The sequence below is a fragment of the Erpetoichthys calabaricus genome, chromosome 9, assembly GCF_900747795.2.
Source record: "Erpetoichthys calabaricus chromosome 9, fErpCal1.3, whole genome shotgun sequence".
Classification (NCBI taxonomy): domain Eukaryota; kingdom Metazoa; phylum Chordata; class Cladistia; order Polypteriformes; family Polypteridae; genus Erpetoichthys; species Erpetoichthys calabaricus.
The window spans coordinates 118,472,373-118,497,063 of record NC_041402.2 but is presented as its reverse complement, the minus strand read 5'-3'; the positions used below and the strand labels follow the sequence as shown (position 1 = coordinate 118,497,063).

The 24,691-nt window shown below is 38.9% G+C and overlaps 1 protein-coding gene across 1 annotated transcript in view; it reads right to left on the bottom strand.

Annotated features, from left to right (window-relative positions):
- Window positions 1-15,638, bottom strand: part of gpib (glucose-6-phosphate isomerase b) — a 64,422-nt gene extending 48,784 nt beyond the window's left edge. The window contains exons 1-2 of the mRNA XM_028810094.2: window positions 15,439-15,638; window positions 12,108-12,198 (exon numbers count right to left, since the gene is read on the bottom strand). Coding sequence (XP_028665927.1) covers window positions 12,108-12,198; window positions 15,439-15,566 — 219 coding nt within the window. The 5' untranslated portion in view covers window positions 15,567-15,638. The remainder of the gene's footprint in view (window positions 1-12,107; window positions 12,199-15,438) is intronic.
- Window positions 15,639-24,691: the final 9,053 nt, after the last annotated feature.

Sequence of the window (24,691 nt, the reverse complement as noted above, 5' to 3'; positions counted from 1 at the left end):
GATGCATTCGCCAGGATCCTACCAACGCATTATACACAACATTAAAAGTACGCTTACTTAGCTTTCTTAGCTGTTAAAAATCATCAGTCTGGGGGACTACCCTCTCTAAACCGAAATGCTCTGGGTTTCCACGATTTTTTAACATCTTTTACAGTGGATAATATGGATACGATATACTGTAGAGGTCTTCTGAGATATGTTGGTGGGAAAATGTCAGAGCAAAGTTAAGGAGTAACTTTTACTTTTGCTGGGTTTTTTTTGATAAAAGGTACAGAATCACTATGATACAGTACAGAATGATCACTGCTGTAGCAGCCCTGAAGCGCTAAGATTCATAGTATTAAAAAGCCTGGTCCACAGAGAAATGCCACACCAAAGGCAAAAGTCCAAAAGAAAATATTAAGCTAACTATTTAGAAAGACAACCGTATGCTATTTACATAAGCCACTCCAATAACCCCTGCCAGTGACAAACAAAGCCTAATACATTCAGACACAGCTTCCAGAATAAAGTCGATAGTGATACATGAAAAAATGTCCAAGTGAACACCCTTCTGGAAAAATAACTTTGTTCTAGAATGATAACAATGTCCGATGCAGATCTGTAGAGAAGGAGCATGTTCCGTAGGATAGTAACACTAAAACTAACCTCACAAGAAAAATGAACGATAAACAAATGAAAATAATGTACATCCAATAAAGAACTGTAAAACGTCTGGGTGATATTATAATTCTAAAAATAAAGGGAGATGAAAGGTTTACTGCAGTTTTGTAGTGAAATAAGTGCAAGGGGGGGGGGGGGAAAGATTACCCTCCGAGCAGAAACAGTATCCTTTTAAATCTTGAGCCTAAAAAGGTGTCTTGCAGCAAACCCTGTACGAAAAGCAGAGGCAAATTAGTACTGCAGTGATCCCACAAAATGCTGAACATTGATGTCCCACTCAGGTAGCACTGCTACAGTGTGGCTATGGTCAATGCACATAAAATGGTCACAATGGGTCTGAAGAGGTAAATGAACTTGGTAACTCTGATATGTTACCTGATGTAATCTGCAGACTAACTAACACACTCATCTACAATATGCAAATAGCTTGGCCAGAAACACAGCAAATAAGATAACGTACACTCGGTGTGTTTTTTTTTTTTTATTGTATGGATTGTTATTTTCTTCCAATCAAGTCCAACTTGTACAACAAAGAACAAAATCAATACAATTAAGTCAAACTTAAAAAAACAGAATTAAGAAAGAGAGAAGAGCCAGCAGCATGCACAAAAGTTTAAAAACAGAAGGAAGAATGTCCTTTTCCCCCCCGATATAAATTCTTATTATTAATTAGATCTTCCCATATTTTTGAAAAGTTCTGAACAGATCCTGTGCATGAGAATTTGATTTTTTCCAGTTTTCAACAGTATAGAACATCAGTTATCCACTGACTTATACTTATGAAAGGTTGGTTGGGATTCATCCAGTTAAGCAGGATAAGTCTACATGATAGTGTGGTATACGCAATTACAATCAAGTTGTCCTTCTCCACTTTAAGCCCATCAGTGAGTACACCAAACATGGCTGCTGATGGGTTTTTGGTGGGATTGTCACACCAAGGGTGTAAGGCTGTCTGATAAGATGTAAATAGCAAAAGAACCAACACTTCTACATCTAGCTTGTCTCCATTTTCACCCGTGTGTATTCATTATTCACTACTTGGTTTAAGTAATTAGAAGGAAATTGAAGAGAAAGTGAAGAACTGAAAACTACTCATCCATTTTAGGCTTTAAATCACTTGGATGATACATGCATCATTAGAAAGGAAAAAAAAATCTTATGATTTAAGAATGAACTGATATGGTACATTTAAAACACTAACAAGCCAAGAAATTAAATAAGATCGGTTATTGGTGAGTAGTGTGGATCAGTGAATTTCACCAAAGCGTTTTTCACAGTGAACTTTTTTTCCAGCATCCCATAATGCTTTGCAAGGCCTGCATGACTTCCCCCAGAGCTGTAAGAGCCAACACTGGATGTCCCCGAAGGGTACATAATGTTGATCATTTGCAGTACAGACTGGTTATGAAGCTTGCGCATCTCTCACTACGTTCTTCCTCATTTGATTTCATGGATGCTAGATCACACTATGAAGAGCACATGATCGTGCTCACATTTAGCATCGCTGGTCTACTGACTGACACAAAGTGCAAAGCATCAGCATAGACAGAAAATACAGAAAGAACTAGTGGCTTCAATCATGATATGCCACTTTTAATTTTCCGCCTTTAACACTCCTTGGGCTGAATTGGTTTATTTTTTTTTTCCTTTTCTCTCGGGGCTGAATATTTTTCCAAAAAACTCCGGTTTTCTGAAAAGAAAACAAAGCAATAGATTCTCATATGGATCAACATAAAACATCTGTTGCTGCATGCATTGCCCTGTGTGCTACTGTGGTAGTGCGGATGGATGGCGCGTTGGGGTGATAACAGCAAGCTGCTGCCAGGCTGTTTTCCGAAAAGCCTATGTATTTTTTCTGACTGTTGACTACGATTTTGGCATTTCCACTTTGTTGTGATGAAATATATGTTTGTGCGTTTTTGACTGTGTTCTTTCTTCTTAGGTCTTACAGAGGCATTGTGGTGCAGTGGTTGGCACTGCTGCCACACAGCTCATGCTCCCTTTATGGTCACAGTAATCGGTCCAGTATAAGTTAGCAGACATACCCCTAACTCCCAGGGACAGCTTTAAGAAGATCGCATCATTATAATCCAGTCAAATCTAGTTCAAGTAGTCTGTCCCCATTGACTTTAATACATTTTGCCAAGTTCGGTGATACTCACAAACACTTCCATGAATTCTCCAAACTCGAGGTGAAGCGAACACCACAGAGTTTGCTATTCATTATTGACGAGGATTGGCTTCTAATTCAACAGCTGGGTTGGAACAAAAATCTGCAGCCAGTGCAGCTCTCCAGGATCAGAGCTGGCCACCACTGGGACAGACTATTTTACTTTTGCAGCAAAACAAGTAGTTTCATATGTGAGAAACTCAGTTCTTTCTTTGAGAAGTAACATGCAGAGTTTACTTTAACTGAAAGTTCATTATCCTTTTGCATCATCACTTGTCTTTTTTGTGTCTGTAAACCATGTACCACTGCAGATTCTTTGGCACATTTGCTTACTGCCAACACACTGTCACAGCCTGCTGCATGTCATTTGATGTTGGGAGTATGCCGTTAGTTTTTCACATCTGAAACTGATGGATCCTGCCACAAAGTCTGTTTTACAGGCTACGCCAGGCTTGCTGCAGCACTACTTGCACATTATCATGCTTTCCTCTAGACTGTATAAAAGCGAGCTGAAGTCTGATTGCCAAATACAGTAGTCTGAAACTTTGCCACCCAGCTCCTATCTTTTGACTCTGAATGAATGACAGGCCTTTCAATCGTGGTTGATGTGCTGTGAGATTCATCTCTGCACTTTCATCAAGCTTTTGATTTCCTTTACATACGAGACTGAAAAAAAAAAAAACGTTTTATGCTCGGACAGGGTCTTACACACACACAAGCAAATGTTACACGTGTCTTCAAGCATGTAATGCAGCAGCATAATTTAGCATAGTGACCATGTCAACAAAAAACTCCCAAATATGGCAAGAGAAAATCTGCACATTTACTAGCTAGTGGCTGATGACACATTTTTAGTCACCTATCATGAAATTCTGTCGCATATACTAGTGTTTCATTTGTGTTGTAGCGGGCTGGACTGTGACTCGAATTATTCCTTACTTCAAACTGAAAGTCGTGTTATTATGTCTAACATAGCAAATATTTTGTTCAAGTAACATTGCTGAAGTAACATTCAACTTACTGGGATGGTGGAGGGTCTTCCTCTTCCACAGAGCATGTAATGGTGTGTTTCCTGTTCAAATGTTTGTGCATCTCCGTTGTGCTCTCAAACCACATGAGGTCAGATCTACACATTTTGTAGCTCACAACCATTTTTTTTTCTGCGTTCAGAGTAAAGTGCACCGTCTTTTATGGCTCCTGCCTACCATCTGCCTTTTTTCAAATGCGTTCACAACTGAATGAAGTAGTGACACAATTGTGTGGCACAACGTACTCAGTCTAATGACGTAATCAACAAATCAATGAAAGTGATAGCTGCCAACATTTTTAATAATCAGTGATCAATAACAGCAATTAGTTGTTGCAGCCATACTTTGAAGCACTCACTCCACATATGCGAAAAGCTGCTGAGATCTCAGTGTCTGATTTAACTGGAAAATAGTTCAGCTATGAATTTAACTGGGTTTGGGTTTTCATGGTTTTTAGTAAGTCTTTTAATTCTGGTGTTGTTTTTTCTATATCCATCTTTAAATGCTGCTAATTTAATCACATGGCACTTTGCATTCAGATTCTATAACAGTTGCTTTTTTGTCGAAGGTGGGTGTCAAATATTCTACTTCTTCAATATGAGTCATAAAAGTTTGCTTAACTTCTTCCAAGTGGGCACCAAGTTATCTGATTTTATCATCAATTCTGCTCATAATTTTGTGTATTTATTTAATTCATTTTTGCTGGGTTTTTTTTTTTTTTTTTTTTTAAGTTTGCATTAAAGTTATTGCTTAAACATATGACCTGGTCTATTATATCCTGAAGCACCTTGTCTATTCTGTTGTGCATTTGTGTTATATCCTTCTTTAAATTTCTTTTATTTTTACCCCGAGTACGGTGATCAACACCTGTACCTCAGACAGCTCGTTTCCATCTTTTCTATGCTCCAAAGGCGGAGTTTCATATCACATTGGAGCTGATGCTCTTGACTCGACGGAGGTTCTGGTATTAGTTGACAGTGAGGATGAAGAGGCCATACTTGGTTCCAATATGCTGCCCAATATTGGCAATTTATCTTTGCCCGCCTCACTTGCAGTTTTGCTCCCTCATTCACTGTTGGCCAAAGCAAATGCTGCATTGTGAGGTCCTGGCTGATCCATTCCTTTGCCTGTCTATTCCGGCTCAGTCTGTGGCAGGCCATATTGGGACCTTGAGACCGGCTTAGGCTTGGATGAAACTTTAGCTACCTTTACCATTTCTTTCTGAACTCTTGATCTCCTGCTCAAGTTTTTAATATACAGTACATGTCAAATTCCATTACAACGAAGTACCAGGGACATAAAAAATACATTGTTGTAATAAAAATTTTGTAGTAATTAGATTCTGTATTTGTCGCAATAGTGCTTTCTTTAACTTGCATCCAGGCATTTGCAATCATTTCAATAACTTCTTTCCTGGCGATAATACACTTCCAGGGTGCAAATGATACTCAAATCCAATGGCTGAAGCAATTTCAATTGGGTGGGAGGAATCCAACACGAACATTATCTAAATGGGGAAGCATGCTGTGGGCAGCACAGTTATTAATCAGAAGCAGAATCTTCCTTTTCTTCTTCTTCTTCTTCAAATTGTGAGGTTTCTGAACTCTTTTGGGACCCCTCACCCTCCCCCTGCCCCCCAATCGGATGACACACTGAAGTGTGTCCCAAAGCGCGATTGTTGTGTCTGTGGAAGATTGCTTGTCTGTTGCCGGGGCAACCGCAGGCTCACAGCACTGCAGCGGAGCACCATGGAAACAAATCCAAGCCGATCACAGCAGTGCTATAAGCACCTGTCATTGATGGGCGATGCAAGGAACATTATAAATACAAGAAACAGTATTACTTGGCCATGACCCTGCCTAACTGATGTGTCTGTGTATAGGAGAGTGGTAGATCCCGCTACAATAAATAACCGTGCTGTTCCTGCTTCAAGCTGAATAAAGCTGGGTTTGCTAAAGTACTGAGACTCAGCCTTGTGTTTTGAGGTGCAAGACAGTGACTCATATGTCACAATATCGTCGTTGCAGCCAGTTTTCCAAAATGCCTTAAGTCATCCAAGCTCGCTGGTTTGCCTTATACTCACAAGGAAGGAATATAATGCACTTAAAAACACCAAGGATTGGTCGACTTGCCAGTGATGAGAGGAATAACTTTGTTGCTGCCAGTTGAATTGCAGCAAAGTAGAGCTGTCAACCTTTGTTTACATTTTTTTCCTCCTTGGCATGGATCACCTTTGAGTGCTAAAGTGAGATGCGGTAGCAGCTGGTAGAAGATTCCAGTCTCATCAGCATTGTAGATGTCTTCAGGCTCATAAGCTGAAATGATTTTCCTGATTTCACCTGCATGCCATTCGTTTGCTTTTTTAATTGGAACTGCAGATTCTTCTCCACAGATTGCTTTGGCTGCAATTCTAAAACATTCCCGAAAATGAATTACCCAACCCCAGCTGGCAGTAAAATCTTTGTGCCCCAAGGAGACAGACAGTGACTTTGCTTTTTCTTGAACGAGTGGCCCACTAATAGGAATGTTTCTTGAACGAGCATCACTGAGCCACATAAAAACTGCTTTTTCGACATCTTCAAATGCAGCAGTTTGCATACGTTTACGCTGAGGCCCAAGGTTTGCAACCCGAGATTTTTCTTCTATTTTTGCTTGGTCTTTCAAGAAAGTTGACAGTGTTGATGGTGAAATTCCAAATTCACTGGCAACGTCTTTGTTCTTTTTACTGGAATCAAGAGCCACGAAAATTTGAAGTTTTTTTTCCTAATATGAACAACTGTCGTTTTCTCGTGTCTGCCGTTTCTATAGGAGGGTGACAAGGAGCTAAATTCCAATAGATGTTTTTCAAATGTTGATGAGCAATAAGCAAAAGGTATCACTGAAAACCACAGAAAACAAACGCAGCAAAAAAAACAGTATGAGGAAAGCTCAAAGAAAGAGAAAAATTTCAATGTTTTTGTTTGGGGATCATTGTGCACAACTGGGCTGCAACCATAGAACTAACTGTTCTGTGGATGATTCATTCAGGTATTCCAAGGTCTTTTGGACACTTTGTTGTAATTAAAGTATCGGCTGAATGAATTTTGTAGTAACAAGATTTTTATAGACTATCTTATGGGGAAACCGTCGGGACTGAAAAAATACTTTGTTGTAATGAAAATTTCATTGAAACGATATTCGTTGTAATGGAATCTGACCTGTGCTTGTAATTGGTTCTTCTCAGGTTGATTGAATAGAAGATTATCTCGGACATATAATAATAATAATAAAAAGTTCGAATAACACCACTGCCAGTGAAGCACAGTCTCAGACATCCATTTCTCGCAAGAACAACTCCTGTTCAGTACAATAAGGCAACGGTAGGGTTTCCAAAAAAAAAAAAAAAATCTGTAAATTGGTAACATTAAAATTTTAGATGAAGGTTTCAAAACCTAATGGCAGATCAGCGACATTTTTTTTTGTCACCAAAACCTGTTTTCGGGTGAATATTCTTGGGCCTAGATCAAGCTTTTTGTCGATAATCTGAGAAGGGTATTCACAGTTGATGCAATGACTATGCATATGGAGCAATTTGCTATATAAGCTAGTTTCATTAATGTCCCTTGGCATGTGTTGTTGGAGGAGTTACAGGAATACGGGGTAACATGACTGTTCGTGTGCTATTTATTTACTAGACAAATACAGAGAGAACTACAGTATGTCAGACTACCTCCGTTAAGTTAAATTTGTTCACTGTGGGTTTCAGACTCCATCAAGACTATGTCTTGTCAACACTTCTGTTTGTCGTTTTCACAGACTGGATATCAAGGCATGGCCGAGGATGTGAGGATGTCCGGTTGGGGAGGCTGGGGGGGATCATTGCTTTATGCAGATGATGTCTTCTTTGCCTCATCTGACTGTGATCTTAAGCATGCAATTCACCGATTCACAGCTGAGTGTAGAACAGCTGGGATAAGGTTCAGCACCTCCAAGGCTGGATTTATACTTCACGCGACGTGACACATGCGCCTGCAGATGCTACTGCTACGCAAGGGGTGTGCTGTTTATACTTGCGTGTGTACTTAATGTAAATCTGGAGGGGTATCCACCGAGTGGCAATGCGAGATATCATCATGGTGAGAAAACTATGTTTGGCTTTGCTGTGTTGTGAATTGCCCAAAACATCCATTAAATTCATGACACCTTGCCACAATATCTCTGAAAAGGATGTATGTTTAATGATTACATCAATCAATCCAGGGACATGCCCAGTCCAGCAAGCATCGGGACGCAAGGCAGAAACAATCCCTGGATGGGCTTGCCCATCACAAGGTGAATACAAGCATACACATACACTAGTGTCATTTTAGCATCACCAATACCCCAAACCTGTATGTCCTTGGAAGGAAATTGGAACACACTGTGGAAACCCACCAGGAGAACATACAAACTCCAGGCAGGGAACACCAGGGACATGACTACCTGCAAAGCAGCAGTGCTACCACTCCACCACCATGCTGCCCCCATATGTGTAATTATTAACATTATTCAATATTTAAATGAAGATAACAATTTATCTGTAAAATGTAATATATATACTTTTATACTTGATATCACTTCCATGATGAAATGTAGTAATCTAAGAATTCTAAATGTGCAGAGAGCTGGAATATCATAATATTTAATGTGGTTTGTGTGCAATTTCTGCCTACCACTGCTATCAGTGCAGGAGGAAGCCACAGAAGCATGTAGCGCTTAAAAACTGGGTTGGTTTACTTTAATGACAAAATAAAGTGTGAGATTAGCTTTAATCTTGAAATTTCCACTTAATCGCAAAACAGACCTTTTCAATGTATCCATATTTTTTTCCTGTGGGTCAAATACACTTCCATACATTCCGATGCTGTTGTAAAGGTACAAAAAAACAGCACAGAAGGTAATATGTGAGACCTTTAAAATTTATTGTGTCATTACGATGGGGAATATGCGACACTTGAAAAGAAAAGCACCACGAATACATTTGTATGTCGGCATTTTGCTTTACCACATTGAACCATTCATCAAACATCAAATCACGTACACTGATCCTACAGGATCTGCAAAGCAGCTTGCTGTTATATGTTGATAGTAAACAGAAACTCTGACATCACGTTCCAACTTGAACACACTGCACCCCCCATTTTTTTGCTGGTGCTGCAACTTGCATATGCGTCACATTAATTTCTGAGGATGTGCTCAGAGGACGCATCAAATGAATGCTGGGACTCCCTTACTGGTGGAGTTAAAGAACCTCAGGATCTTATTCACAAGTGACAGAAAATAGAGAGGGAAAGATTGACTAGTGGATTGAAGCGGTGGCAGATCTTTTGCGGACTGATCTGTAATCATGAAGCATGAACTAAGTGTAAAGACAAAACTCTCTATATCCATGCCCTTAACTATAGCTATGACCTGAAGGTGCTTATCGAAAGAATGATATTGCAAACACAAGTGGAAAAAATTGTCTCTTTACAGGGTGCCTGGGCTAAAAATCCGCAATAGGTTGACAAGTTTAGAGATTCGGAAGAGCTTCAGAGTAGAATTGCTGTTCCACCATACTGAGTAGAGCCACTTGATGTGGTTGGGATGGCTCCAACTAGTGCTGCTCTGTGCATGCCCCATTAGATGGAGACCCAGAGACAGATCCAGGACATGCTGGAAGTATCATGTCCCTCAGATGGCTTTGGAACACCTGTGGATTCTCCAGGAAAGGCTGGAATCTGTATCTGGGGACTGGGAAGTCTGGGCTGATTTGCTTGACCTGCTACCACCTCAATCTTCTTTTAATACATGATGAGTAAGTCTTGCTGACAAAATAACAGAATTGAGAACAATGTTTTCGAGGGAGTAAATTAACTGATCCTGATGATAATCTGTAAATGCATACAGACTCCATGTAGAACCTGTCGCTCTAAGGCAGGAATGACAGCCCACTCTGCTTATGTTAAAACATCTGTACTAAACTTACCAAACTTCATCCTGGCTAAACTTAGATGAATTGGTGTTGCTAAATTTACTTTACAGTGTGCAAGAGTGTGTTTGTATGTTTTCCTTCTGCGATAGACTGGCATCTTTTTTGGAGATTGTTCCTGCCTTGCATTCAATGCTTGCTGGGTTAGGAAGATGGCTGGATCATTGTGTGGATGTATGTTGGTTTTGAGTGGAGCAGTACACACAGATACAACTTAACATCTTTCTCCTGTTTAAGCACTGGATATATGCCTATGAGGTCTGTTCAGTTCTCATCATTTCACTGTCTGCTACGCAAGCTCAAAATTCTCTCTCACTGAAGCATACAGATGCTTTATAAATCCAGCCAGAGCAGCTGGTATCTTCCTTATACTGAAACAATATATTTGATCATGACTGTGATTTTATGCTGTAATTGTTGTCAAGCTATCTCTCAAAAGTAAAATGACTGGGAAGTTGGCAAAGACATGAGGCTCACGGCTGGTCTGCTGTTAAAATGGCTACACCTCAAATTTGCTTTTCGCTTTTTTCTGCTTAAGACAACATGGATATGCTATTTTGCAATATGTGTGTAATCTCAAGACGCGGATTAATATTCTAACATTTTTAGCATGAAAAATGGAAGTAGACGCTTTTCTAACACAGAGTTTCATAGAGGTCTATTGTAAGCAGCAAAACTCAGTATTTTTAAAATTTATTAAAAAAAAAACAAAAAAAAAACTTTATACTTTAGAACACAGTTTTGCATGGCAAATTAATATTTTCCATGACTGTGAAGAAATAATTTTGACATCTAATACCTTTCACTCAAATATGTTATTGTTAAATATTTGATAAAGGCTTTTATTGCTCTATGTGTGTTTAACTCTTTGAGGGCTGAATATTTTTTCAGCTGTCTTCTGCAGGCACCGGCCGCCGGAGCTAAAGGCGGATCTGATGAGAAAGTGAAGCGAATGCACAAAGTAAAATACTCCATAGATAGCCATCCATTATCCAACCCGCTATATCCTAACAGGTTTATTCTAAGGTGTTGATTATGTAAGTGCACAAAGATTGGGTTGTATGCTACACTGCAGAATTCTATTGTTGTTGGACATCTTTCAAAGTTCACTGAAGGTCTGTCCGGCCTCCAGCATTACCAGAAGAAAATGTTACAATAATGGAGTGAACCATAATGGAGAACCGGTAAGTAAAGGTGTATGAGAAACCACTCACTATATAGGGATTTGTTATGGGTAAGTTAAACCCATACCCAGATTGTTAACAAATGAAAATCATCACCATTACATCTAGCATCGCAAGGAGAATCTTAAGCTAATGAATTGTGACTCAGATAAATTTATGAAGTGTTTCATAACTGGTGATGAGACTTAGACACAGTTCAGACAACAACTAAAACAATTAAACCACGAGGATTTACCAACACCTAAGAACCTTTAGGTGCAAACCACTAGGATCACATACAGTACAACTTTTATGGAGAGTGTAGTCTGTATTATTTACAAGCCTCAAAAGGCCTCCATAAAAATTTCAATATAATGGAGATTTACTCTGACATTTGCAGCATTCTATTAAGGAAAACTAAGAAGGAAAGACATCAACCACCACTTCTGCTCCATCACAATGACCATGGTCATACCGCACAGGTGTCAAAGTTGGCTTGCAAGTCTGTGGGTTTGAATAACTACCTCAGCCATCCTATTGTGCAGACCCGGCCCTGTGTGAACATCTCCTATTCCCCAACCCCCCAACCTGAAGGGCCGTTTCCATTGGCCAAAATGTGCCACTGATTGGGAATGGCTACACAAGCAATACAAGATGTCTACTTGAGTTTCAGTTAACAAATACAAGTGGTGCTAGATTCCGGAAAGGTAACATGGTTTATTTTAGAGAGAGAAAGAGAGGTTAGGAGCACGCACTGATACAGCTCATTGCCGCACCCACCACATGACAAACCAACTCAGGAACCCAGATTAGGGCCTCAGCACCACACAAGTTCAGATGGAGTTTTTAGACAGAGCTTTAAATGTTAAACAAAAATTTACTGTCAAAGAGGAATAAGCTGGAAAAAATAATGCTAAAGAAACAAACAAAGACAAACTATGCATGACTCATAAGAACAGAGTGCTTTCTTGAAAAAGTCAACAACAATATACTTATACTGGAAAATAATGTCCATATTTTTAATTCATACTGCTCCACAGTGTTAAAGCTTACACCTATAATTTATACGCAAGTTTTAGAAGAGGAATCATTACCAGCTCAACTAGCATCTTCATAACCTCCTCAGTGATGAGATTCTTTGAATAATCAATGAGGATGTCTCCATCACTAGTCTGGAGAGTAGTGCTGTAATAATAGAAATAAGTTGAGGTTATAAATTTTACAAACATACTTGTTAAAATTAAATAAAGCAATGCTGCCACCTACCAATTCTTATTATTTAATGTACATTGTGATATCAGAATTTTTGAAATTTTAATTTAAGGAAACCTGCTTTGAAGAAAACTCAAAAGAAAAAAACACATTTATCCTTGTTGGACTATAGTTTTTAAAGGGCATGCATTTGAACTTGCAGTTAAAATGATCTTTTGAAAGAAAAAAAACAAAAAAAAACAAAAAAACAACCACACTCTGTAAGCAAGTCTTATATAAATTTCTAAACTGACCCAACAAAACTGTTGCAATTGACACCACAATGATTTAGCTGTATATAGATAGATAGATAGATAGATAGATAGATAGATAGATAGATAGATAGATAGATAGATAGATAGAGTATCTATCTATCTATCTATATTGTAACAGGATTTACTACTCACAGCATGAGAAGGATGAGCGGACATAGAAAAAGAGAAGCAAACACAAAACACCGATTACCTCTAAGAAAGGCAGAGGGATCCTGACTCACTTTGTGTGCAGGTTTAGCCGAACATTCAAATGTTATATTCCTCACTTCCGTCCTCTCTGCCTTCCTAAACACGCAATGTTATTACCTGCCTGCCAGCAAGTTTTTGCCACAGCCAACCTCCCAAGCATAGACTCAATTAACAGGTCTTTAAAACTTATTTGCAAAAAGCAAGCAAATTTGTGACATCCAAGACGAGCACCTAAAATAATTCTATTTCTTTATTAACACCCACTGCCTGTGTTAGTTGGGAGCAGACTGGACTATCTGGGGACCTAATCGATGGTCTTCAACATTCTCAAATACTAAAGTAGATCAGGCAGAATTCTTTCATGTTATGGGGTGAACCCGTACTCAAGGACACCAGTGAAAATTAAGGGGAAGTGTACAGACTGAAGCCTGGAAGCTTTACTTTACTCCAATATTATGGGAATTTGGAACAAGTTACCGAAACATGTAACTGAAGCAAAAACCTTGAGAACCATTAAGTAGTACCTAAAGGAGATATTGGAACAGCTTAGCTATTAGCTAAACAAACAACCCATATGGACTGAATGGTCTATTACTTGTTAAATTCCTTACATTCTAATACTGTATTATAACTATATTTCTCAAATGAGTATACAAATGGGTTTCAACATAAACTCTGAAGAATTTCTTTTATCAGTAAAAACATTTTACATTAAATATCGGTAGGAAGACCTTGTAGCGCTTACATTTATATTGACTATCACTAAGTCACTAATATTTCCTCCTCCAACAAACAAAACACAGCAGCAAAACATAATGTGTGTCAAAAGCAAACTACATTTGACCATATTGTTAAATGGGTTCCCCACTGGTTTTAGTGGACATAAATGAACAATCTGATTTCATTAAAGCAGTCTAGCAACTGGTTTCAAACACTGTAATTTTAAAAAGGTTGAATATTACTTATTTTACTACATTCTTATCAAATCTGATCATAAAAGTATTAAACCACGCTGTGTCATGGATTTACCTATGTCTCAATGAGTGGTTTACCAAAATGAATACATTGAAAGTTTCTGGTCTTCTGTCAGACTGGTGTACGGTATTACTTGCAATATAGACATACCATCCCTCCTACTGATATTCTTTTTAGCATATGGGACATGAAACAATGTCTGTCTGTATTTTCACAATCACACCTAGAGTATATCAAAGAAACAATTGTGGTTCTATGTTCAGGTCAAATCCAACGCAATTAGTAAAAGGATCACAGATATCCACATCCAAGTAAAACTGTGTATTACAAAGGTAATGAATAGTCAAGGAACTTGTAAATCGTTAAAATTTACTTTTTGAAACGTTGAAATATTGTCAGAAATTGTGCTTAAGGCGGTGGCCAATCCATGTATCCTTACGACTGACGACAACACTGTAATAAAAACCGTTAGACGACAGTTTGGTTTTTTTTTTGGTATTCTTTAGTTTTAATATTTGAGACCCACTTGTGAACTTCAAAACAGACTGAACCCCGACCTGTCGGCACTGCAGAGAACTCAAAGCCAAGGAGTTTTAACTTCCCAATGCAACCCCAAACTAATGAAATAGCAACATTGCACCGGACACGATATTATTACATGGCCCCATTTACATCTAACTTTCTCAAAAGGTGGATCGCATCGCTCTAAATCTTCATTCTGTGATGAATGGAAGTGTGTGCCAGCTGTTCGGTGCCGTATATAACCTCTCATTCGAGCATCTTGGCCACAAACTGCGTTTCCGTCAGCTCCGAGTCTACAGTTCTGGAAAGTATGGGGCCAGAGATGTCAACTTTGGGGTAACTGCGAATACATATAAGTATTAAAAAGATACACCCGACAATAGTGTATTGCCGCTGTATATTAATTGAGACAGTGACTCAGCTATGCAGTGAAATGAATAACTAAAAGAAAAGGGGGGAGGGGGGTGTGGGAGTGGAAAGCTAGCCGCTGTGCCCTCTGGCACGTAGCAGAAGCTGTATTAATGACAGGGGTTATGCCTTCCGCATCAGTAGACATGGCTCGCCGCCTCGCGTGTTTGTGATGGCATTTACAGTGGGCCAGCCGTTCCGGTTTAGAAACTGACCATACAGTCCAACATACATGAGCTGCTCCTACTGGATTACGCAGTATAGTAAATGCGGAACCAAGGCCACAAGGCAATCCCGGTGGCGAATTACCATGAATCATAATACAATTAAATAAAAATATTTCCAGATTTCATTACTGATTATATAACTGATGTAAGCGAAGTATCCGCTTCAGCACAGCAAAATTTTAGGCCTTCCTTTTAAATCACATCATCGCGGTCGATATTCAGGATGTACCGATGACCTTGTCTCCTGTCTTTCACGCATGTCGAAATACAAATTGCCACTACTAGAAATCTCTGCAAGAAATTAATTCTGTCACCTGATTTAAACAAAGGAGTACAATATCACACTTAATATAATCTACGGTGTAGTCAGCAATGAATTATGATGAAGGTCAGGATGTTGAAAATCACTATGAATTAAACTGCATGGAATATCAGACTTGCGCAGTTACGCTCTAGCGTATTATTTCAGCTGCTAGTCGACACGCACGGGGAGTTTTAAGTAGATCGAGTAAACGGTGATAGCAAAGGTACTCTACTTAAAATCAGAGTTAAAGCTCGCAAGCAGGTGTCTCTCTCACCTGAAGTTCTTGAACCGGTCATGGTCACTGTCAAATAACTGTCTCAAGTTCAGAGCTGCGCCGTTAGCCTTGTACCACTGCTCCAATTTCTGAAAGTTTGGGTCGCTGGTGAGGCCTCCTGATGCCATAGTGTTAATCTGACCCCACAGTTCTGCAAGGCAACTGTTGCGAATGAGCAAACCTGCGCGGAGAAAAGGAGAAAAGCGAAAGATAGAAGTGGGTGTGTATCCCGATCGCTGCCCCAATCAGCATGGAAATCGTCACCACCCTGCGTGATGTGCTACGCACGCATGCTCAGTTGAACCCAACGGCATAGACAGATGGTACTGGCTTTACTCACTTTTGCCATTTATTCTTTTCCGCGATTTAACTATGCAGTAGTGCAAGAACCGTGGGTGGCGATAGCTCACTGGAAAAGTCCTCTTTATTTCCAGAATATTTTCCTCTATTTATACTTGCTTTTCCCTCCTCTTTATGCTTCCACATTAACATTTAAGACAGATAACTTTCTCAATTAATGTAAAAAAAGTATATGTAAACCCTTGTTTAATTTTGTGAGTTTTTCCAAGTGATAAATTAGTGCCTCAACAGTGGCTGGTTCCTGCCTTGTGCCCGGTGCTGCCAGGATAGGCACTGGCTCTTTGCAACAATTAATTGCAAAAGCAGGTTAGAAAACAGATGGATGAATTAATGGATATTTAGTTGGATGGTTATTAGGAAAACATTAACCATCAATATTTTATGTGTTGTAAGAAAATGTAGATGAGAAGAATCATTTGATTTCAATTAAGTTGGGAACTTGCTCACTTTGGTTGACAGTGTGTTATATTTGTCTTACATATCCTGAGATAAATAAAATTCTTGATTAGCATTTACTAATCATTGTTTCTCATGCAATGTATCACATTCTCCTTTGTCTTAGGACCCACATTTACTTTCTAGTTATTTGTATTCATAATTTATAGCATAGCAGGGATATGCTATCCCTATGGTATGGCAGCTGCTCTGTAACAGGCAGTAAGAACATGAAGCAGAAGATTATAACAGTCCTGTATATCACCGAATCTTCAGTCTCAACTATACAGGACATCTACATAAATAAAACCATTATATGCTCTAGCGTAGGGGTTGAATTCTGTTTTATTAGGTGTTGTCTGTTTTTGTTCCTGCTTTCTTTTTTAACTTTCTGATGATTTTTTTCTTTTCTTCTTTTTTTCTAGTTTGACTATGAAGTAATTTGTTGAATAAGTTTGACTTGATTGTATGCAATGTTATTTTCTTCAAATAAAACAAAGAATATAAAAATAAAAACCATATCATTTGAATTTTGTATCTTTGTTTGATGTTACGTATCCATTTTGCACACTAATTACCTTATTTCAACCCTCAGATCACATCTTTTCTGTCTGTTTGTTTGTTTGCCAATCATGTAAAAACAGCTAACCCTATCTTCACAAAATGCTGCGTGCTGGCTGTCATTGAATCAGCTTAAAATATAAGCTATGTGGCGCTTCTGGATTACACCCTTTTACACCCAAAACTGCATTATTATGCCAAAATAGTTCAGACGATGGTAAGGAATTTGGTGTTTTATTTAGGTTTGGTTCTACTTACAGTAAAGGCCACATTCCACGTCTGTGATTCAATGTAAATACCGGCAGGTTGTGGTAATGATGAGAGACCAACACAAAAATTGTGCATCACTCAATAATGTACAATATAGGCTTCAGCATGTTTTTAAAATTTCACTGATAAATCATAATGAAAAAAAAACACAGGTTCAGGTTGGGGAGCATGCACTGGAACAGCGTGTTGCTGCACCCACCACACAACAAAACAGCTTGGGATCCTTGTTGTCACCCCCCCAGGCAGACACACAGTCCAGTCCCACCCTATGGAAATGACCCTGTATCTGCCATAGCCAGATATGTTGTATGGACGTTCCCTTGGCCTGGTCCAGCCACTTAGGTCATCAACAATGAGGATCCTGCAATGATCATCCTCAAGGAATCACGTCACATGTCCATAATGCCGTAATTGACATTCCCTCACAATGCAGGTAAATGTGCCTCATTCGGAAGAGACACAGTACCAAATGAGTACAGTCTTTGTCTCAGGTCACTGGAAAGTGTCCATGTCTCGTAATCATATAGCAATACAGGAAGCACCAGGACTCTAAAGACTTACATCTTTGTTCTTTTGCATATAGATATCGTGAGCACCACACACCCCTTTCCAGTGACCTGATGACCCCCCATGCTCTCCCAATCTGTCTACTGATTTCATAGGAAGAGTCACCAGAGACATGAATTTCATTGCCAAGGTAAGTAAACCTCTCAACAAGGTCAACACTCTCTCCACTAAGAGACACACTGCTGATGGCTGTGTCTAAGAGGTCATTAAAGGCCTGGATCTTGTTTTTTATCCAGGACACTCGCAAATCCAGACACTCAGACTCCTCGCTCAGTCTCTCGAGAGCCCCGTAAAGTGCCTCCATTGACTCCACGAAGACCACGGCATCATCTGCAAAGTCAGGATCAGTGAATCTTTCTTCACCAACAGATACCCCACAGCCACTGGACCCCACAACCTTGCCCAACACCCAGTCTATACAAGCATTGAACAGAGTAGGAGCAAGAACACACCCCTGACGAACCCCAGAATCAACTGGAAAAAAGACAGAGGTTCAACCTCCACTCTTCACAGCACTCACAGTACCAGTGTACAGGCCGGCCATGATATCCTGCAACCTCGAAGGGATCCCGCAAAGTCTCATCACTGATGAATCATAATGAAAAAAAAACACACATTACTCGAAAACAGCTGAGTGGGATGTTCATGAAACATTGCATGAACTTTATTGTTAACCCAAGTCAACATACAGTGTTTATTGAGCCTCAAGAGATTTGTCATGAATAGTGTGCAATAGAGGGAACAAAACAAAAACCGAGAGGTTTACACAGATTACATGCCATTTCAAATGTTCAGTTGTTCATCAGGCCAACCAGTTTATTAATGTGGCATTATATATCTATTTAAGAAACTATAATAGTCCATGAAAAAAGAAGTAGTGCTCATGGTTCTAACTCAGCAAGAGTTAACACAAATATCAAAGCCAATCACACACAAAAGAACAAATCCTCAACTCATGAGAGCTAATAAATTAATAGGGAGGTAGTGTAGATGACAGATGGGTCACTTTCAGACAGCAATAATAAAAGGGTGAATGTTTAAAAAATGCATGCATATTTGCATTATTTCATTAACCCATTATACAAATATACCTGGGCAACACTAGGTACCTCAGCTAGTTTATAATAAGAGATATTTAAAGAAAACACTTGCCACTGTGTCAGAACTCAAACACCCTAGAAACAATCTGTTTGACCACACCAGAAAACAATCAATATTATAGCATTTGATGCTCTGCCACATAGGTTTTACCTGTGAATGATTAAACTGGGGCAGCACAGTGGCACAGTGGGTAGCGCTGCTGCCTCACAGTTAGGAGACCCGGGTTCGCTTCCCGGGTCTTCCCTGCGTGGAGTTTGCATGGTGTGTGACGTGGGCTTCTTTTGTGTGAAGGAGTCTTTACAGACATGTCAACTCTTTCATTAACACCTTTCCTTAGCAAAAGTAGAAGTCATGTGCTATGATATACTTGTTTTAAATTTTTTTCAGCTTTTGTTTTAGTTATAGGGAACACATTTTTAAATCACATATCGCTTTTAAGTAAAGAAAATTCATTTCTTTTAGGTATTTTTTCTTTCAGTGTCATTTTAAGGTCATTAATTTATTTTCACACTCTCCAGCAACACCATGTTGTTTTTTAATGGCCACTGTCAGCTTGGCATTATTTGTCATCAGTTTCCATGACAGAGTGATAGTAGAGCTACCAGAGATTGTATGAGTTTATGAACCAAAGATTTTTCTGTTTTTTCCTTTGCTATTTTTCCTAGTAATTATTTTTTGCATGTGATTTTCTGACTATGATTTTGGTATAGCATTTTGGGTTTTGGCAACTTGATTTCCTGTTCTTTTTTGGTACGAAGTTGTGGCCATGTTTTGACCGATGTTTCGCAACAAACAAGAGTGTAGGATCAAGAATATAACCAAGATTTTTAACCTGTGCAGACAAGGATATAATAAAGCCCAGGATTTTTACTAAGAAATTGGCTATTTTCTTTAAAACACATGGAGATACAGTACATTAATTAAAGCCTCAGCTATATCACATTCAGTCTGAGAAAGTTTTCAGACAACCAGTGTTTGATGTCAACCAAAGAGGCAACCTATGTAGAAGGAGGTAATGTTTGCTTAAGTCTTGTGTGTAAATAAATCTCTGTATGGTCAGCATAACAGTGAAATCGTAGACTGTGCTGTCTAATAATGGCACAGAGAGGAAGCATATCAATGATAAAGAGCAGAGGGCCAAGAACTGATCCCTGAGGGACACCCTGGAATAAATAAGATGGGTTAGACCTTAACTTACCGACGGCAACAAATTGATGACTGTACTTAAGGTACGATTTAAACCATGCAAGAGCATTTCCAGCAATATTTAACTGATTCTCAAGTCTAAACAAAAGAATGTCATGATGTACTGTATCAAAAGCAGCACAGACGTCTAAAAAGATCACTAGTGTTAAAAGACCACAGTCTACGGCGATTAGGAGATCATTAGTCACTTTGACAAGTTCTGTCTCTGTACTGTGGTTGGCCCTCAAACCAGACTGAAATTCCTCAAACAGGTCATTAGAGGCAAGAAGGTCTTTCAAATGGCCTGCATCATCACGTTCTAAGATTTTACTGAGAAAAAGAAGATTTGAAATAGGTCAATAGTTTTTAAAATCCTCAGGGTCAAATCCAGGTTTTTTGAGGACAGATGCAACAATAGCTGTCTTTAGGCTGGAAGGGACCAAGCCAGTATAAAGAGATGTTTTGATAATACTGGTGATAAAATTAAGAAGGTAAGGCAAAGCAGCCTTATCCAAAGAAGCCTGGCTGTCATGACAAGCCTAGAGACTGCAGGATCGTCCAACAATGGGAAACTAGATAAACAGTTTCCTGTTAAGATCACAGATAGTCAGACACAGCTTTGACTGAAAAAGTGGACCTTTTTGGAAGTGGACCTTTTCAGAATCATTCAAATCATTCTTATTATTAGGAAAGGACATACATTTCTGACAACGGTCAGAGGAGGCAACCAATGGAAAGGTATTTGCAGGCTTAAGTAGCTTATTCACAATAGAGAAAAGCATTTGGGTACTATGCTGACCACACAGAATTCTATTTGTATAATAAGTAGTTTTAGCTCTCTGTAGTGCCTGCTTATAGAGGACAACATGTTCCTTATAGGCAGTGGTATGGGCAAACAAGCTGGTTTTCCTACTAAGGTATTCAAGCCTTCGTTCACAAGCTTTTTTGTGACACAGCTCAGGAGATAACCAAGAAGCAGAGCACACAAATGTCACACAACGGGTTTTAAGAGGAGCAAATGATCCAGACTAGCTGAACGTGTATTGCCATAAAAATGAACTAAGGTACCAGGCGAAAGAAACACCAGCTGAAGGAGGACACCTCTTCGATGTACTTACACCAGGAGTGACACTGATATTTTTGTGTTCCTAAAGGTGATATTACAAAATGATTGTTGCCCATGTGACTGACCAAGGACAAGCATATCAAAAAAAATTACCTTATGGTCAGGGATAGATAAATCTATATGATATAAATTAGCAGAAGTAATACAAAAGTACACACAAGGTCAAGTTTGTTTCAAGATAAAAATAGTGGGATAGAACATATTTAATCCAAAATAGTCATTAGGTTGTTGCCAAGTTTCTGTCAAGCACAAAAAATCAATATTATGCCCCACAACAAAGTCTGCAATAAAAGCTGATTTGCTATTTAGAGAGTGGACAAGTGGACATGGAATAGGGCAATTTTAGCATTGTGCATGTAGCTAGAGGATTCTGGCATTTGACACAATAATGATACAGATGGCAAGTTCTCAAAATTTAGAGCTGGGGGCAGTCCAGCTGTGATAGCAGAACAGCGCTGTAAATAAAACAGCATCCAGATCAAGTCAATGTTATTCTTAAAATGATAATAGTCAAACATCTGATACAAGCTTCTTTGACAGTACCTGGGCCAGCACAGTATTCCTAACTGTCTAAATGGAAGGAGTGATGTCAGGGTTTGGTGCCCAGTACACTGATATAGTACCTCATAGCCATAATTCAACAGAAAATCCACAGGAACTCAAGAAGGAGACAAGAAGGCAGGCAGCAGGCCATATAGGCAATAATATCCTGAGATTCATTTTTCATGATGGTATTCAATTTTGCCATCATCCTCTTTTCTACTATAGCTTCCAGTGTTTCCAGGTTTAACCATGTGATAGTGTAGGCTTTCCTGATAAGTTTCTCCAGGCATTGTGCCTCTTTTGAGATCAAGTTGCTTCCCTAGGAGACCACAGTGTAGAACACCACACTGGCTACTACAGACTTATAGAGCATTTCCAGCAGCTTGCTGCACACATCAAAAGACCTTGGTCTCCTTAGGAAGTACAGTCTGCACTTGTACAGCACGACTGTGTTGTCAGACCAGTCCAGTTTGTTCTTATGCGAACCCCCAGGCACCATTTCCACATTCTCCCCTGAATGGTGACTGGTCTCAGAGGCTCCTTGGCATGGCAGACATTTACCATCACCTCTTTTGTCTGGCTGATGTTGAGTTGGCAGATTGTTCTCTCTGCACCACAAGACAAAGTCCTCAATAACCTTCCTGTACTCTGACTCATCTCCATTATTAGTTCAGCCTATGACGGAGGAGTCATTTGAAAATTTCTGTAGATGGCAAGCACTGGCATTTTACTGGAAATCTGTTGTGTAGAGCGTGAACAAGAAGGGAGACGAGATAGTTCCCTGAGGTTCTCCACTGTTACACATCACCATTTCTGACGTACAGTCAGACTAACTACTGTCTGTTGGTCAGGTAGTCCATGATCCAGGAGATTGCAGGGGCGTCAACTTTCAAAGTCTTGAGCTTTTTTCCAAGTTGATGAGGCAGAATGGTGTTAAAGGTACTGGAAAAATCAAAGAACATTATCCTGACTCTGGTAAAGTTTTTGTCCAAGTGAGAGTATGCTCTGTGGAGCATGGAGAAGAGGGCATCCTCCATACCTAGATGCAGTAGGCGAACTGCAGAGGATACAAATTTTCAGAAACCAGGGCTCATAGATGCTTTAGGAACAGCTTCTCAAAGGTCTTCATGATGTATGAAGTAAGAGCAACTAGTTTGTAGTCCTTGGGATTACTGGAATGCCTATAAACCTGTAAACTTGAAAGAATCTGAAGTGAACGAAAATCATGAGAATCGTGAATCAGACCAGCATAAGAACTTTAAAAGGAAAAGGGAAAACACTAATGACACCACTCATACACCATAGCACTTGTATTATCCTCCAATTAATCAATTCTGTTGAGTGCATGAATCAGTTTGTGGAATTCATTGAAATGATTTATAAAAAACAGTTTATTTGTCAATTGCCAATCATAATTAGTTGACAAGGGTTTCTTGCAATGAACAAGAAGAACAATATCGCAGCAACAAAAATGTAAAACATGGATACATTTTTATCATCGCAGCTGTCAACAGCTCAGACAGACCCAAGTAACAATACAGAAAATATATAGAGACATTGTATGCTGCCAAAGTGCTAGTTACTGTAGTAAATAAGATGTGAACATCGAGTAAAACAAATGCAGTATGTCTTATTACATGGATGCCATACTTTTGTAGACTGTTTTGGACATGTATCTTAGAAATGAGCACCCATTGATTGATCTTAAACATTTTCACCTATGGCTGGACATATTTCTTACCTTCCCTATAAAACATTTATGTAAAGGAATAGGTTTACTCAACAGCAATGATACCTGTGGTATTATAGTTTGGTCTTTTCATGAACATTTGTCCCATCATAGAAATTTTCACCAATTTGATTTGTTATTCAAAATCCTTATTGCCCTGTATAGTTTGAGGGTCACCGATATAATAGTTAATATTCAAGCTCTAAATAATATCCCTCCAGAACAATAACATGAAGTCTCTGTCAGACATCATAATAGCCTGGAAATGTAAATAATATAACATTCTCAAACCTACAATTCAAGTTCAGAGTCACAGAGCAGCAGGTAAATCTGGAATAGGGAACCGGTACATCTTTGTAATATGGGAGGTAGACTGGAGTATCCAGAAAAAAAAAACATACACAGGAAGAACTTGCAGAAAGTGATCAGTTGTGAAACAATGACAGATACGAGAAGCAGTAGCTCTGTTCTCCACACCAACATTTCACATAGCCTAAAACTATGACAAATACAAATTAACTTCAAAGATGTGAGCATGTGGAAATTAATTGTCTTTGAAAAATAGTTGGTTTTCAGTAAAATTATACTAATAACTATAGATGCCCAGAAATAAGAAAAGGGGAGCTGTGTTCATGAATATTAGGCACATGTAATGGGTGTAAGCCCACTAGGCATCAATGACTATTTTTTATAATCAAATTTTTATTAATATCATCCAAGAACAAACACATAAGAGCAATAAATGATATGTCTATGATAAATAAGAAATAACTAACCCAAGCAATGCTATTCACTCGCTTTTGCTGCCCCTGTCCCAAGTCCAATGTCATACCACCATGAGCAATGGTGATGCCATTTTATCACCTCCACCACTCCCAAATAAGGGGCCACTGCTTCAAAAACTTCTGGAAGTAAAAGATTTATCCACAGATACAGCAAACTCACACCTTTGAGTGTATTCATTGGATGCTTTGATAATTTGCCATATAGATAACTCCATATGAATCAGATAATTGAATGAGGACAGCTAATTCTTCAAATGATTAAATCAGACCTTATACACCAGGAAGTGACTTGTAATTTTAAACATCTATTGTACACAATCAGATAAGCCAGCCTCAGAGAACTAAGAAAGCCTGGCTAGTGATATCTAGAAAATCAAAACATCTGAGGCAAAGTTGTAGAACTGTAATAGATGACATCAAAGAAAGTGAGCAAGACATTAAAGGTGTCAAAACACTAGAAATAAAGGACATACCTGGTAAGTGTCAACAGATTTGATGGTGCAGAGATTACAGAGAGGATTAGGGCAAAGACCTATTAAGTGTTGTTTACAAGAGTGAGATAAAGTCTGTTTATTTAAATTGAGTAAACTA